This window comes from Peromyscus maniculatus, chromosome 7 (assembly GCF_049852395.1).
Source record: "Peromyscus maniculatus bairdii isolate BWxNUB_F1_BW_parent chromosome 7, HU_Pman_BW_mat_3.1, whole genome shotgun sequence".
In the NCBI taxonomy this organism is placed as follows: domain Eukaryota; kingdom Metazoa; phylum Chordata; class Mammalia; order Rodentia; family Cricetidae; genus Peromyscus; species Peromyscus maniculatus.
Genome location: NC_134858.1, coordinates 10,872,367 through 10,897,415, shown reverse-complemented (window position 1 = coordinate 10,897,415; position 25,049 = coordinate 10,872,367). Strand labels below are relative to the sequence as shown.

At 46.7% G+C, this 25,049-nt stretch overlaps 1 protein-coding gene and 1 pseudogene across 1 annotated transcript in view; both read left to right on the top strand.

Moving 5' to 3' along the window:
- Positions 1-16,240: 16,240 nt before the first annotated feature.
- Positions 16,241-21,001, top strand: LOC143274166 (small ribosomal subunit protein uS5-like; annotated as a pseudogene).
- A 3,152-nt stretch (positions 21,002-24,153) lies between these two features.
- The window catches only part of Endod1 (endonuclease domain containing 1), a 39,112-nt gene continuing 38,216 nt past the window's right edge, over positions 24,154-25,049 (top strand). Inside the window, exon 1 of the mRNA XM_006992801.4 lies at positions 24,154-24,921. Coding sequence (XP_006992863.3) covers positions 24,622-24,921 — 300 coding nt within the window. The 5' untranslated portion in view covers positions 24,154-24,621. The remainder of the gene's footprint in view (positions 24,922-25,049) is intronic.

Sequence of the window (25,049 nt, the reverse complement as noted above, 5' to 3'; positions counted from 1 at the left end):
TGTTCTTTAATAAACTTGCCTTAATGTGTGCATGCAAAGCTATGAACTGAAATACTAGAGCAGGGTTTGAAATTAGAAGTTTTGGACTGGAGATCTGCCCAACATTGAAGAGCATTTACTAAATAATCCTTCAGAGAACAAAAATCGGAATCCCATGATATAAGTTCACAATGAACACACACACACACACACACACACACACACACACACACACACACACACACAGAATGTTATGTGTAGTGTTGCACAGATCTTAGATCTCAAGGCCAGCATGAAGCCTAGTCTACAGAAGGAGTTCTAGGACAGCCAGAGCACTTACAGTGAAAAACCTGGTCTTTAGAAATAAACAAACAAATCACAATGGACTAACTCCATCTCCCGAGGCACATTCACAGGCATTTACCCACATCATTTATACATCATTAAAATATGAGAAGTGTAAGTTATATTTATATACCCTTCTGAATTGTTTTCTTCTAATACATGTAAATTTAAGCAAAATCATGCCAAAGAACACTCAATTAAAGAAGTAAAAAAGAAAAAAATCTTGGATCCAGTGACTTTTTGCTGCATTCATTTTTAGTGTATGTGTGTGTTGTATGTAGGTGTGTGTGTGTGTGTGTGTTTTGTGTGTGTGAATTTGGGCATGGGTGTGTGTTTTGGATGGCTGTCACTTTGGGGAGTTGGCTCTCCCTTCCACCAGTGTTTCTGTGGATTGATAGATTCTCAGGTTTGTGAGCAATTTCTTTTACCTGCTGCTCCATCTTGTTGACCTTCCATAAACAATATCAGACATGTGAATGAGGGCAAGACTGGACCATGTCACCCTGGAAGACAAATCCAATTAAAAAATGCTCCTTTAAATGCAGATTTAAACAGAAAATTCTCAACAAAAGAATCTCAAATGGCCGAGATACACTTAAAGAATTGTTCAACATCATTAGTTATTAGACAAATGCAATCCAAAAATTGCTGAGATACCATCTTATACCTATACTTATGGCTAAAATCAAAAAGGCTAATTATAGTCTATGTTGGAGAGGATGTGGAATTAAGGGGAACACTCCTTCACTGCTTGTGAGAGTGCAAACATGTACAACCACTTTGGAAATCAGTATGACATTTTCTCAGAAAATTGGGACTCAGTCTATCTCAAGACCCAGCTATAACCAATCTTGGACATATACCAACCATACCCCAAGGACACTTCCTTAACTATGTTCATTGCAGCATTATTCATAATAGCCAGAACCTGGGAACAACCAAGATGCCCCTCAACCGAAGAATGGATAAAGAAAGTGTGGTACATACACACAATGGAGTACTACACAGCAGAGAAAAACAGTGACATCATGACATGCAGGCAAATGGATGGAACTAGAAAAAAATCATCCTGAGTGAGGTAACCCAGGCCCAGAAAGACAAACATGGTATGTACCCACTCCTATGGGCATAAGCTATAAAGTATAGGATAGCCGTGCTACAATCCAGGGACCCAGAGGGGCTAGATAACAAGGAGAACCCTAAGAGGGATGCATGGCCAGGGACTGAATGATGCTGGGATTTCAAACTTGTATTCACCACGCCCTTCCTTCCTTCCTTCCTTCCTTCCTTCCTTCCTTCCTTCCTTCCTTCCTTCCTTCCTTCCTTCCTTCCTTTCTTTCTTTCTTTCTTTCATTTACAGATGGCATAGGGAAGATTGTTTTATAAACATTATTAGCAAAAATAGGGGGTGAGGGTGGAAGGGGTGGGGTACTGGGTTATGGGAATATGAGAAATCAGGTTGGTTGGGTAGGGTCAGGACAGAGGGGGAGAGTAATGAAAGAGATATCTTGATGGGAGGGCATTTTGGGGTTAGGGAGAAACCTGGTGCTAGGGAAACTCCCAGGAATCTACATAGATGACCCCAGCTAAGTCCCCTAGCAATAGTGGAGAGGGTTGTCTGAACTGGCCTTCTGTAATCAGATTGATAACTACCCTAATTGCCATCAGAGAGACTTCATCCACTAACTAATTGAAGCAGATGCAGAGATCCACAGCCAAGCACTGGGCAGGGCTCAGAGAGTCCAGTTGAAGAGAGGGAGGAGAGATTGGACAAGCGGGGACAGTGGCGGGGTGGGGGGAGTGTCAAGATCATGATCGAGGAACCCACAGAGACAGCTGACCTGAGCTAGTGGGAGCTCATATCTGGACTGATAGCTAGGAATCCTGCATGGGACAGACCTAGGACCCACCCAAGCCTTCCGCATGTGATAGCTGTGTAGCTAGGGCTGTGTGTGAGGCCCCTAGCAATGGGATCTAGAGCTGTCTTTGGCACCTGAGTTGGCTTTTGGGAACCTGTTCACCATGCTGGGATGCCTCCCCCAGCCTTGATGCAGGAGGAAGAGGAGTTTGGTCCTGCCTCAACTTCGTGTGTCACACTTTGTTGACCCCCATGGGAGACCTGCCCCTTTCTGAACAAAGGAGAAGTGAATGGGGGGCAGGTAGATGTGGACGGGAGATGGGGGGAGGGAATAGGAGGGGAGGAGGGAGGGAAAACTGTGATTGGTATGTAAAATAAATGAAAAATTTGAATTAAATAAATAAGAGGTCCTACTGGCTGAATTAGATTTCTGAGAGACAACCATGCTGCCTCATTTTGAGGTTAACTTCAAGGTAGGAAATGTATCCTGGCTTTTGGGGTCTGTTCTCATGCACAGGATTGTACATTAATGGGCAATAGTCTGTTTATCCAATCAATCTTGTTTCTTGGGTTGGGTTTGTTTTTGTTTTGGAGACTGTATCATGCTATATAGACCAGACTGAATGATGCTGGGATTTCAAACTTGTATTCACCATTCCTCTTCTTCCTTCTTTCCTTTCTTTCTTTCTTTCTTTCTTTCTTTCTTTCTTTCTTTCTTTCTCTCTCTCTCTCTCTCTCTCCCTCTCTCTCTCTCTCTCCCTCCCTCCCTCCCTCCCTCCCTCCCTCCCTCCCTCCCTCCCTTCCTTCCTTCTTTCCTTCCTTCCTTCCTTCCTTCCTTCCTTCCTTCCTTCCTTCCTTCCTTCCTTTCTCTCTCTCTCTCTCTCTCTCTCTCTCTCTCTCTCTCTCTCTTTTCTTCTCTTTCTTTTAATTTACAGATGGCATAGGGAAGATTGTTTTATAAACATTATTAGCAAAGAAGAAAGAACAATTTAGGGTCAATGGCTGACTTTGTGATACTGGGTTTATATTGGAGAATACTGAATAAAATTATTCTTTCTTGGCTAGATTCCATGTGTCCATAATAGCCTCGAACTCACTATATAATAAGAGTTAACCTGGAACTCCAGCTTCTTATGCCTTCACCTTCCAGTACTGGGGTTACAGACATATGTGACCATGCAGGGCTAAGATTATTCTTTTAATTGTATCTCTCTTTTAAATATTTTGTGTGTGTGTGTGTGTTACAAATATCTAAATGTACTGTCTTATCACTAAAGAAATACACTATTTCCTTTGTTTAGAAATGACTGAGTCAGCTGGGCAGTGGTGGTGACATACTCCTTTAATCCCAGCATCCAAGAGGCAAAGGCAAATGGATCTCTATGAGTTTGAGACCAGCTTGGTCTACAGAGTGAGTTCCAGGACAGCCAGGGCTACTCAGAGAAGCCCTGCCTCAAAAAAAAAAAAAAAAAAAAAAAAAGACAAAATCAAAAACCAAATCAAAACAAACAAAAGGAAGAAAAAAAATAAAATGCTTAAATGAACTGGCAAGCTTGAAGATGTTTTATAATTTAATTTCATTAAGGAATTTGTTAGAAATCTGAGGTCCCAATATTTTCTGGTACCTATTACATGACAGTGTTTTTATACATTGCTCTCAAGAAATTCCAGATACACTCAGAAAAGATCTCAGGATATGGAGTTTGGTGCTAACTAATTCAAAACAGTATCATCTGTGCAATGAGGCATCCAAGATCTAAATTTTACCATAATAATGTCTTGTCATGAAAAAACGTAAATACAGTTTCACAAATACGAATCTGCATGAAATTCAAAGGCCCACTCGCAAGCCTGTGTGAAAAATGGAAAATCAGGATTATGTCCATGACATAAGGCCTTTGCTGTCCAGGAGGTGGCGATGGGAGGTAAGCCTAATTACAAATGCCTGGAGAGGGTGCCCAGAGATGAGGGAGCCCAAAAGTGAGGCTCTTCCTCAGGAGATGAAGTCTTTTGGGGTGAGGGATCCCAACAATCTGAGGGGTAAGTGAGCACCAGATACACATAACTGGGGCCTGAAGACGGCGGTGAAATCTGACTCAGGTAATAAAACATTTGAAACCTGCAACCGAATCAGGATCAGCTGGAGAGGCTGCATAGTCCCCTAGTGAGCCAGCACACCCTCCCTCCTTCAGCTTGTGGAAGACACCCACGCTGGACACACAGGGGACATGTACTGTGCCGGACTGATTCAGGCAGGCAGAGGCAGGAGGGGGTCATGAACCATTTTACATTTCATGGGTTTTACTTGTTCTTATTTATTCATTCAATGTTTTTAATTAGACAGAGCTTCGTGTATCCCAGGCTGCCCTCAAATCCACTATATTGCAAAGCTCCTGATCTTCCTGACTCTGCCTCTCAAGTTTTAGAAGGGTCAGTCTGTCTCGCCTTTTATAAAGATCACTATGGAGGCTAAATGAACTGTGTAGGGTGAAGAATTGAAGCCGTATGAGTCTTGCTGTAATCCAGACACAGCTGCTGGCACTGAAGACTGTAATACATAGATATAGACAGGCAATGAGGCAGTGGTGGGTGCAGAAAGACAGGACAGTGGTTACGGCCAATCAGAGTAAACGAAGAACGGCTTGTGCTGGGCGTGCTGCTTAGACTGCACAGTGCATGCCCTGTACAGCATCTGAAGCCCTGGGTTGATCCCCAGCTCTGCAGAAACCGGAGGTGGTGGGTCACACCCGGGACTGGGGTGGGGGGATGGGAGGGCGGGGAGTGAGGGCTGGATCAGGAGTCCTGCTGTCTTCCTTCTGCTACACAGTAAGAGACCCTGTGTAAAAAAAAACCCAAAACCACAGCTCTCTAGATATTTGCTCGAGGGATGACAGTGTTTATTGAGGTAGGGAAGAAGGACAAGTTATGGTGGAAAAAAAGAGGCCACTTTTTTCAACTCATTACAACTTTCATAGTAATGCTAAATAATTTGATTGACAGCAGGCAAATTGACCTTGCTAGAAACTTAAATGAGAAAATTTATAGTGTTAGATTCAAGGGCTTAGCATAAGTGTTGATTTTTTAAGTATAGTCAATATTTTATTCTTTAAAAGTTTCATATATTTACACAATATATATTGAGCATATCCATCCACCACTACTTCCCTCCAACTCTTATCCTCTCCCAAGTTCACATCCCCTTATTAAAGTTATTCACAACCTCCCCAGTTAGTAATCCCCAAAGGAGAGTGACTCTTCCTTCCTTAGCAGCTCGCCTCTGCCAGGAGCTCCTTTGACAGGGGGGTGGGGGTGGGATTTCAGGCCCTCCTCCTCCTCCTCACCCATGCCCAATTTTTTGTTTTTTGTTTTTGTTTTTTGACTTTTTGAAGACAGAGTTTCTCTGTGTAGCCTTGGCTGTCCTGGAACTTGCTCTGTAGATCAGGCTGGCCTTGAACTCAAAGAGATCTGACTGCCTCTGCCTCCCAAATGCTGGGATTAAAGACATGAGCCTTCATTACCTGGCTCATGGTGGAATTTTGACTGGTGTGATTTTGTGCAGGTCTTGTGTAGAAACCGGGCTGCTGTGAGCTGAAATCTCCTTCAAAGTCTAGATTTTATTTTATTTTATTTCCAAATCAAGAATACCTATTTAGGGGCTGGAGAGATGGCTCAACAGTTAAGAGCACTTGCTGCTTTTCCAGAGGACCTGAGCTGGTTCATAGCACGCACATCAGACTGCTTACAACTGCCTTTATCTGTAGGAGATTCAACATCTTCTTCTGGCTTTTATGGGCACCCCACACATGTATGTATGCATGAAGACATACACAAATGCACAATTTTTTAAAAAGAATGCCTACTTAATTTCTCGACTACTGCTTTAATATATTCTCATAACTTTGTGTTTTCCTGTTGATCTAATAGCTTTCTTCATTAATTTTCAATTGATATATCCATACTAACGTGTGTGTGTATGTGTGTGTGTGTGTGTGTGTGTGTGTGTGTGTGTGTGTGTGTGTATACACAGAAAAGTATGTGTAGTTATTTAAGAAAAATACCTTGTAACCACTGTCTTGGTCCAGAAAAGAAAAGCTGGGGGTTACCAGGTGTGATGGCACATGCCTATAATCCCAGAACTTGGGAGGCAGAGACAAGAGGAGCTTAAGATCAGCCTTGGCTATGTAGAAATTCCAGGCCAGGCTCGGCAGTGAGACCCTGTCTCCAGAAAGGAAGGCGAGAGTCAACTGCTGGGGTGTGTCCACCTGAGCCAACTGAGCCGGTGCTGACCACTAAATCCAAGGTCACCAGACTGGCCCAAACACCTGGTGCTTGACCCAGTGGCCACCTCTGGACGACAGTGGGTGGCAGCATGGGGCCAGCCTTGGCTTTCTGGAGCTGCTGGATGGCACCTCAGCAAGCCTAGCCCTCTCCTTCCGTTTTCGTCCCCGTGACCTGGAAGCCACAACTGTCTCCGCTGCTCCTCCTCTTGGCATGGAGACACAAGCCTCAACCTTTGCAGTTTATGCTCCTTGGCCCACTCAGTCCTGAGTGCAAAGCAGGCCTTGCCTTTTGTTGATTAGGGGACAGTTATTCAAAATGTGTTGATTTCTGATGGAAATGGGTGTGGCCATGAGTTCGGACAGTTGAATAGCTGAGGTGGAGAGAACACCACCAGGTTCTCTTCTGGGGCCTCAATGGGGTCAACATCAGTGACTCTCAAGGTGTGGTTTCCTCTCCACTGGAATTGGTATTATCAGAGCATTTGCTCAAAAAGCTACTCAAGAAACTTCTCATGTCATAGACCTATTGAATTAAAAACTCTAGAGTAGGCCTTAGAAGTCTGTTTTTCTCATTTTCATTTATTACTATTACTACTACTGTGTGCGCGTGCTGTATGAGTGTTTGTGCCACAGCATAGGTATGGAGGTCAGAGGATGACTGTGCAGTGTGTTCGATCCTATCACCTTTAAGTGGGGTTCAGGGAATGAACTTGGGTTGAAGGCTCTGGCAGCACCTCCACCTCTGAGCCGTCTTACTGGTCCCAGAGATCTAGTTTAACGAGTCCTTCAGGTGACACTGGTGGACACTGGACTTGGGCAATGGCTGGTCTCCAGAGGGTGATTGTTCTCAGCCAGTGAACAGAGCCTCTGGGGCACCAGCATTGCATTGTAAAGGTCCCAGATATAATGGCCTTAGATGTGCCATCATGACTGAGAGTCCTTGCCACAGGGCACTTAACCTGTTACATAGACTTTGACACAATCGGATCGCCTGGTTTTTAAGGAACATGGGTCAAACTGGTCTTTGCTAACCTTTGACCTGGTGGAAGGCCTTTCTTGCCCTTTGATTCACATGGTAAATGTTACGTGTTACCTCCAAATTCTAAAGAAGCCCATGAAGCTGTGTACCTTTTTCCTAGCATTATAAAACCCCAGAACTCACCACTTATCCTTGACTTTGAAGTATCTACTTTAGAGATCTACCCACTGGAGGCCAGACCATTGCACTAAAAGAACTTTGTGGAGTTAAGGAGAGCCTGTCTTCAGTCTTCTTTTTCATCTTCTGCTACACACATGTACTATCAAGTTCCTAAAAAAAAAAGTTTGCTACTTTCTCTTCTCCTAGTCTTATTAGAATGAAATTATCCACAGAACAACCTGGTGTCCTGTGTGGTGGAAAAGCTGTTGAAAACCCAGCTGATACGGTGAGAGCTCAGATTCACAAAGAGTGACCCATGATGAGTGACATGGTTGTCATCTTGTGAGGTTGTTGTAGGTGTGAGAGACACCAGCACTGGGTGTACCCATATATTTATTCAGAGGTTCACTGTCTAGGGGTCCTGAAGAAGTCCTGAGGCATCCATCTGTCTATGCTGAGCTTTGCTTCTTCCTCTGCCTCCTGCATTTTCTCACTGCCTCTGCCTCCCATGAGTAAACAGAGGTGGTGGCGGCAGTGAGCTCTTGGCCAGTCTTGGGAGTGTCTGCCACACCGCACCCTGCATTGTTACCAGTTGTGAGGCAACCTTCCCTGGCATGGCTTCAGAGCTACAGGGCTTCCCGCCTCTTCATCAAAGAGAGGGTGGCTCCCAGCCAAGTCTGCCTCTGCCTCTGCTCCTGCATTGCAAATGGCCTGACAGCCTGGGATGAGAAATTCCCAGAAGGCACTCGGCAGCAATACTAGAGTCCTCTGGTCCTTCACAGTCCCCGCCCACAGCCCGTTGTTTTCTTGTATTAGTGAAGGAGAGAAATGCTGATGCAGCTAATGTGGTCTGTGCTTTCCCTCTGCCCACTGAGGCCCACTGCCTGCTGGGAACCCTGTATCATGCATGCCCGGAATGTGGTATGCTCTGGAAGGGAACCTTTCCTTTAGTTGGCAGCTCCACCTCCTCAGCAGTCAGAGAGGACACCTGGAAAGAGTCAGCACAAAGATACTCATCCTGGGCTTTGTCACTTTCTAGACATGTCTTTCAGTAAAGAAAAATCTACCCATTTTCCCTGAGCCAAAATTACAGTACAAGATTTTTGTGGGAAGGGCTGGGGAGATGCCTCAGTGGTTAAGAGCAGAGGACTTGGGTTTGGTTCCAAGCACCCACACGGTACTCCACAACCATCCATAACTCTAGATCTAAATAATCTGATATTTAAAAAAAAAAATGTAATGACTTTTTTTAAAATTCCATGTGCATTAGTGTTTTCCCTGTATGTATGTCTATATGAGGGTGGCATAACCCTGGAGTTACAGACACTTGTGAACCACTGGGTGTGGAGAATTGAACCCAGGTCCTCTGAAAGAGCAGTCAGTGCACTCAGCCTCTGAGTCATTTATCTTTACAGCCCTGATCTGATATTATTATATGACTTTCTAGGCATACACATGGTGCATGTCATACATGGAGACAAAACACTCACAGTCATAAAAAAAAAAAAAAAAAAGTCTGTACGGTGTGAATGGGATAGGCAAGGACGAAATTCAGTAGATGAAAGAGAACAACTTCTGTGCATCTGTATACTCTAGGTCAAGCTCAAGTGCCTTTCTCCTATGGATTCAGGGCTACCATTGCCTCATCACCATCCCACATGCTTATCTGATTCTTTCCTTCAGTGTTCTTAAAACTAGTAAACTTTATTTTTTGAGTTCATAATAGTTTAGCAGAAAGTAAGGTCTAGATATCAAAATCCACTCCCGACAGATGCCCAGATTATCAACATCCCCTACCAGGGTGGTGCCTTTGTTATACCTCCTTTGACACTGCCCTCCCAAGGCTGTAGTTCATCCGGGTTCCCTCTAGGTGCTCCATAGTCTATGGGTTTAGACACTTCATCAGGCACAGCAGTTTGAGTGTCTACAACTTCCTGTATTCCACCTGTCCATCCCTTCCTAATGATAGACTTCGATCTTTTTGCTTCACAGTTTCACTTTTTCTAGAATGTCCTATAGCTGGAGTCCCACCGTATGCAGGTTTCCTAGGCTGGCTTCTCTCATATGGCAACATCCAAGTGAGTTTACTCTGTGTCTGGTGGTTTGGCAGTTCACTGCTTTTTATTATTGAATACTATTCCACTGTATGGATGTACCATTGTTTGTCTGTTCGCATCACTGAAGGATATCCTGGTTGCTTCTGATTTGGGGTAATTATGAATATAAATGCTACAAACATCCATATATAGCATTTTGTGTAGAAGAAAGCTTACAGCTTATTTGTCTAAATATCGAAGAATTAAGTTACTGGGGTATCTTGAAAAAGATATAGTCAGCTTTGTTAAAAAGAAAACCAAAACTGCCCAACCATCTTCCCTCCATTACGGTTACTGTTCTTTTTCCAAATGGTCTAACCACATATTTATTTATACAAAGGGTCATACGAGCTTATTTGCAAATTCCATTCCTTGTCATACTTGGCCCAGTTGTGATGTTACCAGAACAAGGTCAGGATTGCTTAAGCATGCAGGAGCCAAAAGACCTAACCTTTCTTCAGAGCATATGACACGGATTTATTGAGTAATCTTTCAATGAACTGGCTCTGTCCTCTGGCTCTCTGCTTCCTTCTTTGGGCACTGTGAGATGTTGGTCATAGTGCACCTGAGCTGGAGTTGGCATACAGGTTTAAGACAGGGCATACAATTTGATTTAATAAATGTTGGATGCTGTTATTATTTTTCACAAACAAACTTGTAACATTAAAAATTGTGGCTGAATGTGTGCTTGTAGAGGTTGGTGTTCATGTATTAAGACTTCCTTAAGATTTATTAAAAGTTTTTCAGCTATGAGCCTTGTCTACCTAGTACACTGAATTATTTACTGTGATCAACCATGATGCTAGCTAACTTTTTTTTTTGGTATATTTAAGCAGCTTTTTCCAGATATTTTGAGATAATTGTATTAAATTATTGATTTCATTGAAATGCAACCATATATGGATACAAAAGTTTTTCCCCCCAATGTTTTTATTACCTATCTCTGCTTTAAATGGAAACCCACAGACAGTTGCCAGGAACTTGCCTCAGAGATAGTGGTCAGGAAACCCTACATGGTGTGGTGGAATGGTGGGTGCAGAGGTGAGGAATGGTGTGCCTGCCATGGTGGTCTTGGGTCTATCACTCTGCTTACCAGCCTCATGCCGAAACATCTGACTCTCTTGCTGTTCTTCACTGCTGCAGAGACTCCAGGGTGATGCCATGTAGTAACCCTCACTAACCCTCAGCGAGTGGTCTCTGCTACAGAGAGAAGTGATTGGTGTGGCTGAGTTTCTGCATTTTAAAAATCTTCTTTCTAGTATCCTGGCAACCCGTGTCTGTATAAACTGATGACATGACTGCCTCATGGCATGGTTAAGGGGAAAGTTCTTATTGTAGATGTGTGTGTGTGTGTGTGTGTGTGTGTGTGAGAGAGAGAGAGAGAGAGAGAGAGAGAGAGAGAGAGAGACAGAGACAGAGACAGAGACAGAGACAGAGACAGAGAGACAGAGAGAGAGAAGGGAGCCAGAGGCATCTGGTAGAGTCCAGAGCAGAGAAAGAAAGAAGTAGACTGAACATAGCGGGCTCTCTGTAAGAGAGGAGAGCACAGCAGGGAATGGAATGGAGACGAGAGAAAAGAGTGCGTAACTGAAAGAGCAGGGTCATGAGGAGAATGAGGAGCTGGGGAGGGAAGCGCATTTAGGGTAGGGGAGTAAATGCGAGGGCTAGGACTCTAGCATGGACTTTGAAATGCAGAACAGGTACTTGTGATAGGGAAGGAGCACCACAGGTGCCATGTGTCCTTTCTGCAAATGTACAGGGAATAGTTCCTTTGGTAGAGGGGAACCAGCTTCACAAATTCTTGAGGAACGCTGGCTTTTATCTAACTGCCAGAAATCTTCCTGCAGTCCAGGTTGAGCTCATTCCTGGATATTTGTACTGCCTTTGTGAGTTTGGGGAACTGGAGTTTCCTTTGGACTTGACAGTGTCTTTGCATCCTCACTTAGGAGGTCTCATATTTGAATGATGAAGATCATGAAGCTAGAATGAAGGAGAATAGACACTTTGGTCCTGGGGAGCCTGGCAGGAACCACCTGGCAGGAAGTGCCTGGTCAGAGACGAGTGTCGTGGATCTGGAGTGTGTGGCTGTGCACAGGAAAGCCTGGCTCCAGATAAGGATGCTCAGGAAAATTCTAGAATGAAGACTTTGTAATGATCTCAGGGTCCATTTTTGTGGACGTCCAGGGTCTACTGCATTTGTTTCTCCTGCCTGAGAAACCTCTTAAATGCAAGTGTCCTCATCTGGCTCTTGGGGTGACATCATCTTGACTAATCTTACAAATGACTAGTAAGCCTATTGCAGTGGTTCTCAACTTTTGGGTCATGACCCCTTTGGGGGTCACCTGACCCTTTCACAGGGATTGCCTAAGACCACCAGCAATTTTGCTACTGTTATGATTCATAAGAGTAGCAAATTTACAGTTATGAAGTAGCAATGAAAATAATGTTATGATTGGGGTCAGCACACCATGAGGAACTGTATTAAAGGGCTGCAGCTTCAGGAAGGGTGAGAACCACTGCTCTATTATAGTCATATTGTAGTCAAAGTTTACCTCATTTCTTATATGTGATTAACGCAGCAGGTTATTATCTTTCTCATTTCTCCTGTATGGTGAGGACCCAGTGAATAGGGCTGATGGAAGAAGCAGCTGGAAACTAACAACACAAATGAAAACACAGCCAGCACCTAAGGAACAGCTGAGTTAAATGTGCCACATGAACTGTCTTTTAAAATAAGACACCTGGGGGGCACTTACTCCTCCTCCAGAGGCCTGAGCACCCATCTCTGGTGGGTCACAACCACCTGTAAATCCGGTTCCAGGGCATCTGCCATCCCTTTCTTGTCTCTGTGGGAAGCAGACATGCACAGGATACACAGCCATGTGAGCAAAATACCCATACACACTAAAAAAAAGAAAAAAAAGAAAAGACACCATGGTCTTAATCAGGAGAGGTAAATAGCTTGAGTTATAATAAACTGTTTCTCATGTTCTAATACCAAATTCCCCACATCATTAACCACGCCTCATGCTGAGCACTGTACCTGGGGTTGGGTGGGACATTAAAGTCCCTTAGATGGAGACACAGACATGCAGGATGGCAGCTCCGTATGAAGCCACTCCTAAGAACTCCTAAGAAGCCACTACAATGTCTGGGGTCTCCCCAAGCTGCTGGCTTTAAGCACCTAAAGACTGTGTCTTCAGGCCAGGCTTGGTGGCGCACCGCTTTAATCCCAACACTCTAGAGGCAGAGACAGATGGATCTCTGTGAGTTCAAGGCCAGTCTGGTCTACACAATGGGTTCTTGGCCATCTAAGACTACACAGTGAAATGTTGTCTCAAAAAACAAACAAACCTTGATAAATAGTGCACAGGAATTATTTGTATTGCTATTGCAATTCTTTTTTAATTTAAATATTTCAGGATAAAAAAGCAAGAAAATATTTGGAAGAGAGGAAGGAAGGGAGGGGGAGGGAGGAAGAGAGGAAGGAAGGAAGGTAGAAAGGAAGGAGGAAATCATCTATTAATTACTTTCACCAAAACCTGGACCATGCTGGCACCCTGATGGAGGACTTCCCAGCCTCCAGTAACAAAAAGTCAGCATTTATGGTTTGCCCTATTAAGACAATACTTTGTTATTGAGGTTTCAGTTGATACATCCAGCCAAGCGCTCATCTGAAGCTCGTACCGGATGCTCATGGCGAAGGTAAGACTGATGAGAGAAGCGGGCTAGAGGGCATGATGAATGTCTGCAATGTGCCAAGAACCTTGGCTGTGACTTTGTGTCCGTCACTCATTTCCTCTCCCACGAGCTCAGTCTGTACAGCAAGGCCAATGGAGACTTCAGCTCCAGAGAGACAGGAGCACCATGCTCCCCAGCATGCATGCAACACTTAAACAGCTTTTCTGCATTGACGGACTGGACTGTGCAGCCTCGGCATCTTCCTCCTCCCTAAACTGAAAAGGAACTGCATCATTCATGGCAAGGAGGGGCCCTGCGGAGGCTAAGGAAGTTAGTACAAGCACCATGTAGCGGCTCAGAGCAGGAATGCTCGGCACAGTGTTCAGAGGTGTTGGGGGTGTGATTGGATTACGAGGTCTCTAGTGCCACAGGTAGCCTAATCCACGGTCACAGTTTAGTGGGCTATTCAGAGGTGAGGCCTCCGTGGCTTTGAAGGGCCGATCTTGGCTCCAGCCCCATCCTGACCCCCCATGTCCAGACCTCCACAGGTGGACTTTGTTTCCTTATGCCTCACCCACGATGGTCAGCCTTACAGCAGGCCTCCTGCTGTGAAACTTTCCTTGAGGAGATGTCAACAACTGTCTGTTCACCCCATTTAGGCCACCGACACCAGAAGGGTTGGTTCTTCTACCCAGGCCTGGCATAAACCAATGAGTGTATTGAGCTTACTCACAGGAGTGTGGGTGACTCTCAAAGAGTTTTGTTGCCTGAGTTTCACCTCATGATAGATCATGAACACAGGGAAGCTCCATCATGGAGTCCACGTTAACTATTATTATTAATTATTGTTATTATTATTATTGAGACAGAGTCTCACTGTATAGCTCTCGTGGACTTGTAACTCTCAGAGATCCACTTGCCTCTGCTTGGAAGTGGTGGGATTAAAGGCGTGCTCCAGCATGCCTCATCCCTCTGTCATCCACGGTTTATTTTGATTGATAATTCTTGCTCTCACTATTTATTTGTTTGTTTGTGTATGTGTGTGTGTGTGTGTGTGTGTGTGTGATGTGTGTGTGTGTGTGTGTGTGTGTGTGTGTGTGTGTGTGATGTGGAATTCAGACGACAGCTATGGGAAGTCCATTCTCTTCTTCCACTATGGGTTCCAGCAATTGAACTCAGATGGCTTTGATGGCCAGTGCTTTTACCCTCTGAGCATCTTGCCATCCCTGCCCGTGCTATTTGAAGACATAGAGGTTGCAGGCAGACTTGATACATCACTCCTACTAACAGACTTGGCAAGAGAATGGCAAGATGGTGGTTGAAGCTTTGTCATTTCGAGTGTGGGCAGGATCCCTGATTTCAACCGGCTGATTTCTTACTATGCTAGGGACCAAGCCCGATGCCTTGAGCATGCATGCTCTGGGACTGCACTCTCCCCAGCCCCCCTCTAACCCTTGTGGAAATGCAGCCTTTCATGAGCTTGTATGTCTACCTAGATTGCCAGCTGAGTTGGGGGTAAGGTCAAGTTTGAGAGGTCCTGCCCTAGTGAGTGCTAGGCCTTCCAGTAGGGTGGAGACTCCGCCTTGGTTCCACTGGGATTGCATTTGAACCTCACCCATGTCTCTGATTTGTTGCTCCAACTCCAGATATTTTAATTGGCTGGAGTAAAAAACTTTAAAGCCTCCAAGTGACACTACCTCGTAAATTCCTGGTCAAGGCCAAGATCCCCCATCTGGCTCGGGGTCCATGAGGAGTTTGGCCGCAGGGGTACATGGGAGTTTTGTTTCTTCAGCTGCCTTTGAGATTCTAGTTTGGCTGGCTGGTTGTGAAGCTCCCGAAACGACGAAGTGCCGTGGGAGACTGGAGGGGTGTTCTTCTCTCCCCACCCGTCCGGTTCCAGCCAACAAGACACGTGACAAGGCTCCGGCTTCTCTGTCCCCCTTGTTGCTGTTCACAGCATTACCCAAGCTGTGGTGCAGCCCCCCCCCCCCCCCCCGCCCCAGGATTTCCTCACCTTAGGGTCCTCCCTTGTTTCTTCTGTGGGGGCCTCTGACAAGTGGGGCATCTGACAGGTGTTACGCGGGAACGATGGTCATGCATGTAGTTGTCATTTTCTGAATTTTAGGAGAAGCTGGAAACTTGCAAGTTTATGAAAAATACTTGGGGTTTTCAATGTCAGTGGCTAATTAAAAACACCGTAAAAGCCCCACATATTTTCAGAGGCCAGAATTGGTCCTGAATTCCAAGACAGGCTGGGTGTTCTATACACAGCCCATTCCGGTTGGAAAACTGACCCTGCAACTAACCTAAGTGATTTTGCTCTGCTTGCGCTGGTGGAAGACAAGAATCCTGGAGTGCTCGGATCTGGGCAGCCAAAAACTTTAGTCGCTTAACCCGGTCTGTGATTGCTGGCTGGGTGTGTGTCTGACTCTGTACCCCATCCATGTCCCCTGAATGTCTTTCTAGAATCACTTTGGTCCTCTCTCCCTGACACGTAGCCAGACTTTGTAGGAGATGTACAAAATGTATCCGTTTCCCTGGAGTAACAAAGCAGAAGAAAGAAGGGAAGTTACACTGTTCTCTCTGCTCTTCCTTCTCCCACCCCTGTGTCACCTAGGGTCCGAGCACTGGACAAAGCTCCTTGTTTTAGGCTGCCATGTATCTGCAAGTGACCAAATGTTTCTCTCTCAATACTCCCTTTGTGCATGATGATGTGGCTGGCATTTGTTCCTAAAAATAGATTGGCAACAGATGCCCTCGTTGTTGGGTGCTGGGTACATGCAGCACAAATTAAAAACCCGAGACAAAGGGTTCAAATGCCTGGCAGCTTTAACAACAGCTCTTACTGCTAGGAACAGGCCTTATGCTGTGCCGGGCAAGGTGAGGGGCTGACTCCCGTGAGCCCGGGGAATTGAGTTCACAGGGTGGATGCCATTGGGAATGCAGGTGGGGCTCTTGGGAGAAGGGCCCAGGAATATAAAGAACCACCAGTCCAGAAGCTCTTGTGAGCATAAGCAATAGGCCTGTGGTGGAAATGGCGATATCTAGTCATCATTGGACCCAGGAGAATCAGGAAGTAAGGCTGGATGCTTCACTGGGCTCACCTCAGGTCGTGACTCTCTTTGCCATCCTCTTCATCTTCCTCAACAGGGCCTTCTTTAATATGTCAGAGGAGGTTGAGGGCCATGAACCTCTAGGGTCTAAACATGAACCCCTAGGACTTTCTTTTTTCCTGCCGTATCCTCACAATGCTTTTATTTCCCTCTTTGAGCAATTTTAAGTGTTTCTTAACATCCACCAATGTATCCTTTCTCCCTTGAATTGTACTTGCCTGGGGAGTGTGGGAGTTAACACCATCACTGAGGAGGAGAACGTCTGCCTGTATCTGTGACCTCCCACGTAGAGCCACTTGCTGATGGTGTTATTGTGAACATTTCCTGCCCATGTGACCCAGCTACTAGCAGAGTGCTGTCAAAAAATGTCAAACAAGTGGATCTCGGCTCTCGGCTCTGGGGGATTGTGTTGGAAGGGCTCTGTACTTTGATTCTCCTGAGGCAGGGTCTTGCTTCCTACCTGAAGGTGGCCTCCAGCCCCTACTCTTTCCTGAATGCTGGAATCATCAGTACATCTCCTACACCCAGCTCAGTGATTCCATCTTTAAGAAAAAAATTTGTTTATTTTTATATGTATGGATGTTTAGACTGCATATCTGTCTGTACACCATGAGTTTGCAGTGTGGTATCCTTGGAGACCAGAAGAAGTCATCAGAATCCCCAGGACTGGGGTTACAGATGGTTGTGATTGGGCATGTGGGTCCTAGGACTTGAACCCGGGTCCTCTGAAAGAATAGCCAGTGCCCTTACCTGTGGAGTCATCTCCCCAGCCCCATCAACAGTCTTGATTTGGAATTTGTAAATCCTCTAGTTAGACACCTGAGTTTAGTCTTTCTAAAATTAAATGAAAGCCCAGACAACTGCCTTCTAAGTTCCACATTTTACTCACTGTCCACAGTGGTTAGCACCGAGCCTGGGCTTGAATTAATGAATTGTTGCTACGTTCCCACCAGTATTCAGGGGGAAAGCCTCTACTTCATCTGAATGGGGTTGAGTGGAAGGATGCTCAGGTGGGACACCAGCCTCCTTCTCCTTTGAACAGTGACTTCCAGTGATGGGATGAGATCAACAGCCTTCAGATAGAAGAATGAAATTAAGATGTTTATCCCAGTGTGGAGACATGGCTTTGGGTCTTACTGCTGCATTATTGCACAAGCTTCTGTCATGTGCTGGAGAAACAAGCAAGCACATTGGAGCCACACATAGCATTGGGAAGAAAGTCCTATCAAGGGTTTTCCTACAGTATTTACTTGCTGAATTTACTGCATGTTCCAGACTTCAGGGGCATTACATAGTGTTTGATCTTTATGCATGTGCACATATGTGGGTGCATGTGGAGGCTGGAAGACAACCTGAGATCACTTCAGAAATATTATCTCCTTGGAGATCGGATGGCTCCTTGGCCTGGTGTTCCCTAATTAGGCTAGAATGGCTGACCAGCAAACCCAGAAACCTCTTGTCTTGCCTCATGGCACTGGGATTATAAGTATGCCACCACTCAGATCAATTTTGTATGGATTCTAGGGTTTGAACTTAGGTCTCCCTGCTTGTGAGGCAAGCAATTTTCCATCTTCCCAGAGCTAGGACTATTTACTTTTAAAAGAGGTCAGTTCAACATCCCTGAAGTGCTCAGCCATTATCTGATGGTTTCTTCTACTGTGAGCTCATGGGAGGGAGTGGTCAGCAGAGCGGGGTCGGGGGGTGGGGGGTGGGGTGCACATACATGCATCCTTCTTATGGGATCTGAAATTGCCTGATACTATTATATTTAAACTCTTTTTAGTGTGATAAAAATATAGAATTTACCATCTCAGCTATTTTCAAGCATTTTTGTGAAACAGATATCAATAGCTTTTTCATCCTGTAAGCCTGAGTCTCTGTACTCATCGAATACTACCCAGTACTACTTTAGAACACTGTTCTAAGTTCAACTTTATAGAAAAAATGTCAGCTCTGCCACAGGTGAGCAGTGTCTGTTCTGCATCCTGTTGTCAAAGCATCGCCTACAGTCTAGTTCAGCTAGCTGTCTCCCACCGATGGGGGGACCCTACCAAGCTTGTAGGTTTGTTCTTATCTGTAAGGGAAAGAATGAATTCTAACCCAAAAGAAAACTCCTTCTTAGCTCCCTAGCATCTCCCAACCCACACTAGGTCAACTTCCTCACGCTATGTTGATTCTCTTTAATGCTAGAGACTCTACAGAGAGGGGAGCCAAAGACACAGCCTCAGGGGCCTAGAACCAACTGACGATTGTTACAGCCATGTGCTAACACATCTCCGTTACACCGGTTTCTACGGTTGCTGCTGCCTGCCTAAACAATCCTCGGCACCACCGTGTATAACAGTTTCTCAACCCGAATATTTTGCGCCTATTCTTGCTTGTCTGTGTTTCTTGTCACATTTCAACTCCTGTGACGTGGAGTCCCCTGGCCTTGCATGCATTTGATGGTTCAGAACTTGCTAGCTTTGTAGAGCTCTTGCCTTCCTTGTCTCAGGCAGAAGCTTCTGGGGGTGCCCCTGACTTCTGCTTTCTCTTCTGGGTACCCACCTGGCTCTGGAAGGTGCTGGGATGAGTTTAGGAGAGAGCGTGGAAACCAAATGAAGTTCTGCTTTCTCTGAATACCCAGCAGTCAGTGCAGCCACTGGCTCATGGTGGGCATTTAAGAAACTTTCTGGCCTCTTCTTAAAGAAACAACCAAATAGCAGGTGACGCTGTGCAGCAGGAAGACCCAAGAGAAGGCCAGCAGAGTCTTAGGGGCCATCGTCCTGGTCAAGGCCACAGAGCTCCTGGAGGTAAAGTTGAAGACAAGGAGTGAATCCCTGTCACCAAGCTGGGCTGCCTGGTCAAGGACATTAGATCAAGTCCCTAGAGATCTGCTTGTTCTCCCTGCCCGCTAAGGAATCTGAGATTATGGACTTTTCCCTGGGCTCATGTCCCGGCCAGTGGGATCTTCAGCAGAGACCCTAGAAGGGGGAGTGGCGAATGAAAGGGACAAGAGACACAAAGAATTGACAGCAAGACAGTATTCTGATCAAGCTGCAAAATTTTATTTTTCCCAGGTGGGTTTTATAGTAAGGAGACCAGGGAACTTTCTTTGGGAAAAGATCAGGGGACTGTTGAGTTACCAAGCAACCCAACCAAGCAACCTAACCACACAACATTGTTACTAGTGGTCACTGTAGCAGAAAGATAAGGAAATGTTAAGTTATTTTCTAATAACTTGTCCAGGCATTTCAAAAGTTTCTGGTTAGTGGCTCAATACTGGACAACAGAAACTTAACTCAGGCAGGCAATATGGCATGGCTCTTAAGATTGTCCTCAGCAGGCTCATTCCTAAAGGATGAGCTTCTAAAGATCATGCCAGGGCAGAAGCAGACTTGGGATGGCCAGCGGACCAGGTTCAAGGCTTTTGTTACTATTGGGAACTACAATGGTCATGTTGGTCTTGGTGCTCCAATGAGGTAGCTACTGCCAGCTGAGGGGCCATCATCTCTGTCAAGCTGTCCATTGTGCCTGTTCGGAGAGGCTGCTGGGGAACAAGTGCAAGGGAAAAGTTTTTAGCCATCTTGAGAGACGTTCCTTCCCTCCCAGCCTCCTCTAAAGGTATTTGCTGACCAGCAGTTTTAGAACTGACCAGAAGTTGAACTCATGGGAAGATAAGGTTGAAACAATAAATCTATATATCCTGGACTTGGCAGAACAAGATATAGGAAGTAATGGGCTCAACTGACCAGAAGTTGAACTCAGGGGAGAGTAGGACTAGAACAATAAATCTGAATGTATCTATCCTGGGTTCAGCAAAAGCAGGACATAGGGAGTAAAAAAAATTATGTCTCTATAGATACCCTGGATCCTGTTAGCCATTAGTAACCTCATGCTTATATATAAGTTCAGCCAGTAACTTCAAAGAACGACCTCACCCCAACCCCCTTGTCTGATCCCGAGATATGAAACTCTCTGCACGTAAACCTTTCCTATATAAACCCCTTAAAGTGAGTGCTCGGGACCTTCCCTCTTTTCACCTGCTGTAACAGAGTGTTGGGGAGGAGGTCCCTGCCTAGGCCGGAATAAACGAAACCTATTGTTCTTGCATCAGAAGTTGGCTCCTTGGTGGTCTTGTTGGGGGTTCACATGTGGGCATTACACAAGATTGGCAAACCCCACACTGTTCTGTGCAAGGTGACAGGCCGCTGTGGCTCTGTGTTGGTGTGTCTCATCCCTGACCCCAGACGCACTGGCATCGTCTCTGCTCCTGTGCTCAAGAAGCTACTGATGATGGCCAGTACTGATGACCGCTACACATCAGCCAGGGCTGCACTGCCACCCTGGGCAACTTCGTCAAGACCGCCTTTGATGCCATATCTAAGACCTACAGCTACCTGACCCCCGACCCCTGGAAAGAGACTGTGTTCACCAAGTCTCCTTATCAGGAATTCACTGACCATCTTGTGAAAACCCTCGCTAGAGTCTCTGTTCAGAGGACCCAGGCTTTAGCTGTGGCCACCACATAGGGGTTTTTATTCAAGAAAAATAGAGTGAATTAAGTTTGTTGAGAGAGGGAGGGAGGGAGGGAGGGAGGGAGGGAGGGAGGAAGGAAGGAGAACTTCCTGAGACTGAGGCTCCAGGTACAGTCCCCAGCATTCCCGCTGTGGCTTGCAATTGTCTGTAACTCCAGTTCTAGGGGATCCACCAGCCTCTGATGGCCTCCACTGGCACCAGGCACACAAGTGGTTCACAGAGCACATGCAGGTAAACACTCTCACACACAAAATAAATAGGAAAAGAGGCCTTCTGAGAGCAAATGGACTGGAGCGATAACGTCTCAGAGAAAAGTCTTTCTTCCTCCCCTTCTTCCTTCTTCCTCCCTCCATTGGAATTTGACTTTACAACAGTCACATGGTTGACATCTGAAGGTGAAGGTAGCTACCACACAGGAGGAGGAGATGAAGGGGCTTTTAGCTTCAAGCTGGGGGTGGAGGGGTGGGGTAAGTAGGAGGTTGTCGCTATGGTGCATGGCTTGAGGGTGTGAGGGAGGTAGGGCAGACTGGAGGGGAAAAGCAGCGAGGGGAGAGAGAAGCACTTCCTGCTGTGGAGGAGGAGGCTCAAGGTCGAGTGGAATGTGGCAAGTTTGTCTAAGGGCATCTGCAGGGTGGGCGTGGTGAGAGAGGGCCCTAAGAAAGAGGCAGTGGTCATGTGACCAGCAGCAGGGCTGGTGTTATCGGAAGGCATGGGATTGTGATTGTAGAGTGAGCGTAGACAGTCGCATCTCTGGTAGGAAGTTACCTCACCTGCAAAGTACAGTAGAAGGAGTCGGGGCAGCAAGGGTCTCGCTCATTCAGTGTGGTGCCAGGGTGCCGTCGGCACAGTGCGGGGGACAAGACAGGCACATGTTTTCAAACAACCTGGGCTAGAAACCCAAACCACAGAAGTGTACACCGATGTCCTTGCATTTCACCTCAGCCGCTGTCTCTCCCTTAGGCCTCAGCTGTAACTCTGCATAGGTGTTAGGCTGTCTAGCTCTGAGCAGAGGGACCTAAAGGAACTCAAGCCAAAGCTGCCTCCTCTGTGAACAGAGTCAGTGGAGAAAGAAAGGACTCAGGGTGACCAGCAAGGACAAACTGATGAGCATTCCTGAGCCTTCCTCTGTGCTGCTAAGAGATTCCCCTGGAATGAGCACTCAGCAAATATTTGCATCAGCTCTAGGCCTTCCCACCCTGTAAATTTTTTCAGAATCTTGGAGTAAAGAAATTTGTAATTTTAAAAAGCAAAGTCAAAATTATAATTTTTATCATTGCAAGGTGAGCACGTGGAAAAAAACAAAACAAATACAACACAAAACAAAAAACCAAAATAGTGTCTCATACGATGAGCAAAAAGAAGTCGAATAAATACAATTATCTGTGAGGTGTTGCACAAATTCTAATTGGTCTTCATAAAAACCCAGAGTCAGATATCAGGGTGAAAGCTGAAAGATCAGAGAAGCAGAACAGCCAGCCACTAGTTCTTACCTCTACACAATCCTTAGCCAAAAAGGGCTCGGATTTCCAGTCTCCTCCTGCCTTATATTTCTCTCTCTACCCAGCCATATCACTTCCTGTCTCCACCTCCCTAGTGTTGAGATTAAAGGCATGAGATCCCAAGTGCTGGGATCAAAGGCATGTGCCACCACTGCCTGGCCTCTATGGCCAGTGGCTTAACTCTGCATCTGATCTTCAGGCACGCTTTATTTGTTAGATCACAAACAAAATGTCACCACAGTAGGGTATGCAATTGTTGTTTATATCTGGCAGCCACAGGAGGCTGAGATAAAACTCTAACATACCCTGAGGGTAAGGCAGTGGGGCAGAGATGTGTATGCTCTGTGAGCGTGCGCGTGTGTGCATGCATGTGTGTGGGCTCGCACGTGCACGTGTTAGGTGCTGTCCACTAATGCTCTCACTGACCTGAAACGCACCAAGTAGGCGACACTGACCTTTGAGCCCCAAAGACCCACCTTTCTCTGCCTCCCCAGTGTGAGATCACAAGTCTGTGCCACCACGCCCTCCCCTTTACTCAGGCTCTGTGCATCAAACTCAAGTGGACTCTTGAGCTTGCGCTGACCCTCCACCCCCACGTTCGCACGGCCGTCACTGTGACGCTAAGCCATCTCCCCACCCTGCTTTTGTTTTCAATGCTTTCCGGACCACTCCAGTACGTGAGTCTCTGCTCAGAAATCTGATCAAAGGACTCAAGTTTTCAGTAATATTTTTATTTGTTTTGGTTGATATTTTTGAGATAGGTCTTGCCATGTAGACTAGGCTGGTCTTAAATTCTCAATTCTCCTGCCCCCTTCTCTCCAGTCCTGAGTCACCCTGCTTGGCTCATTAACCTAATGTATAATATCTTTCCAAGCCGTGGGTTATAATCCATTAGTGGCTCCGAGAAAACACTTAATTGATTAATTAATTAATTTGGACACAGGGTCTCAAGCCCGCCCTGCCTTTGACCTCCTGGTCCCGTTTCTACTTGCCCAGTGCACACCACCACAGCTTGTTTTTAGTACTGGGAATGGGACCCAGGACTTCTCACATACTCAGGCAAGCACTCCACCCACAAAACGACACCCCATCCGGTTTCCTCTGCTCTGTATGCCACCAGCCTTCCTCAAGTTCTTCCCACATGCTTTTCCCTTCTGGGGAAAGTCGTCCTAGCGTGGGCGGCTTTCCGCCGGCTGTCAGTTCAGATACTGTCTTCTCAGGCCATCTCCCAGGACTACAGCCTAAAGTCCTGTAGAGGTCATACGGTGGATTCATGGTGGGTTTTCAGCAATTCCTTTAACAGCACGCCATTTGAATTAATAACAAGCTTTCCCTCTGGGCTGTATTCACCACACAGAGACCCTGATCTTGTTATCACTGTACTAATTGGAGGTAGGGGTGTGCAGGTGGGGGAGGCACGTAAGCCGTGGGAGGAATAAAGGGTGTTGACGGTCTTTCCCTTCTGAGTTTCAGTTTGATGTCTAACTCTAGCACCAAGTAAACCACAGCAGGGCTGTGCTGTCAGTTTAGGAACTTCCCGTAACAGGGATTTGTCTTACAGAGCCCTGTTTAACTTTTAATTACGGTTCTTGGTTTTTTTTTTTGTTTTTTGTTTTGTTTTGTTTTGTTTTGTTTTTTTAGACAGGATTTCTCTGAATAACAGTCCTGGCACTAGCTCTGTAGATAAAGCTGGCCTTGAACTCACAGAGATCCTCCTGCCTCCTCTGTCTCTGCCTCCCCACTGCCTAGAGACTGATGCGGAACGGCAGGCTTAGGTTTCAGAGAGCACTGCTCTGCGGGCATCTCCCGCCCCTGTGCATCCCGGGGCGGGGGCCCTGGTGCGAACAAGCCCCGGCTTCTCATCCCCAGCCCCGGGGACCATCTCTTGGACTAGGCCAGACCAGCGTGGAGGGGTAGGTCTGGCACCCAGCAGCAAGGCGGCAGGTGACCAGTGTCCACGAGCGGGTGCCGCCGCAGAAAGGCCGGCCGAGCGCTGCAGCCATCTTCGGGGTGGAGGCGGAGAAGGGGCGCGGCCTTGGCCCGGAGCCGCCCCGCCGGAGCGGCGCACCGCGGACTTCCCTGCTCCTGCGGCGCCCAGGCGCGCAGAGGCCGCCATGGGCTGTGCGCGCTGGCTCGCCCTGGGCGGCCTCCTGGCCCTGGCCGGGCTGCTGCAGGCCAGGCTGCTGCTCCCGAACCAAGCGGGCTTCGGCGAGTGCGACCGCTTCTTCTACGCGGGGACCCCGCCCGCTGGGCTGGAGACCGAGGCGCACGTGAAGATCTGTCAGCGCTTCGCGGGCGCCGAGCGCTTTGCCACCCTGTACAGCCCGGGCCACCGCATCCCTGTGTTCTCCGCGTTCCGCGCTGCGCGCCCCGCGCCCCTCAGCACCGAGCAGCGTGGGCTGCTGGAGCCGCAGGTAAGCAGGGTTCGGCCGGGAGTGGGGGTGGGGTCGGACGTGACGGACGGACCCGAGGTTTTGATCCACTCCACCCCGTAACTGCAGCCTGTCTTGCCCCGGTGGGAGTCGTCACTTAAGCCGCAGGG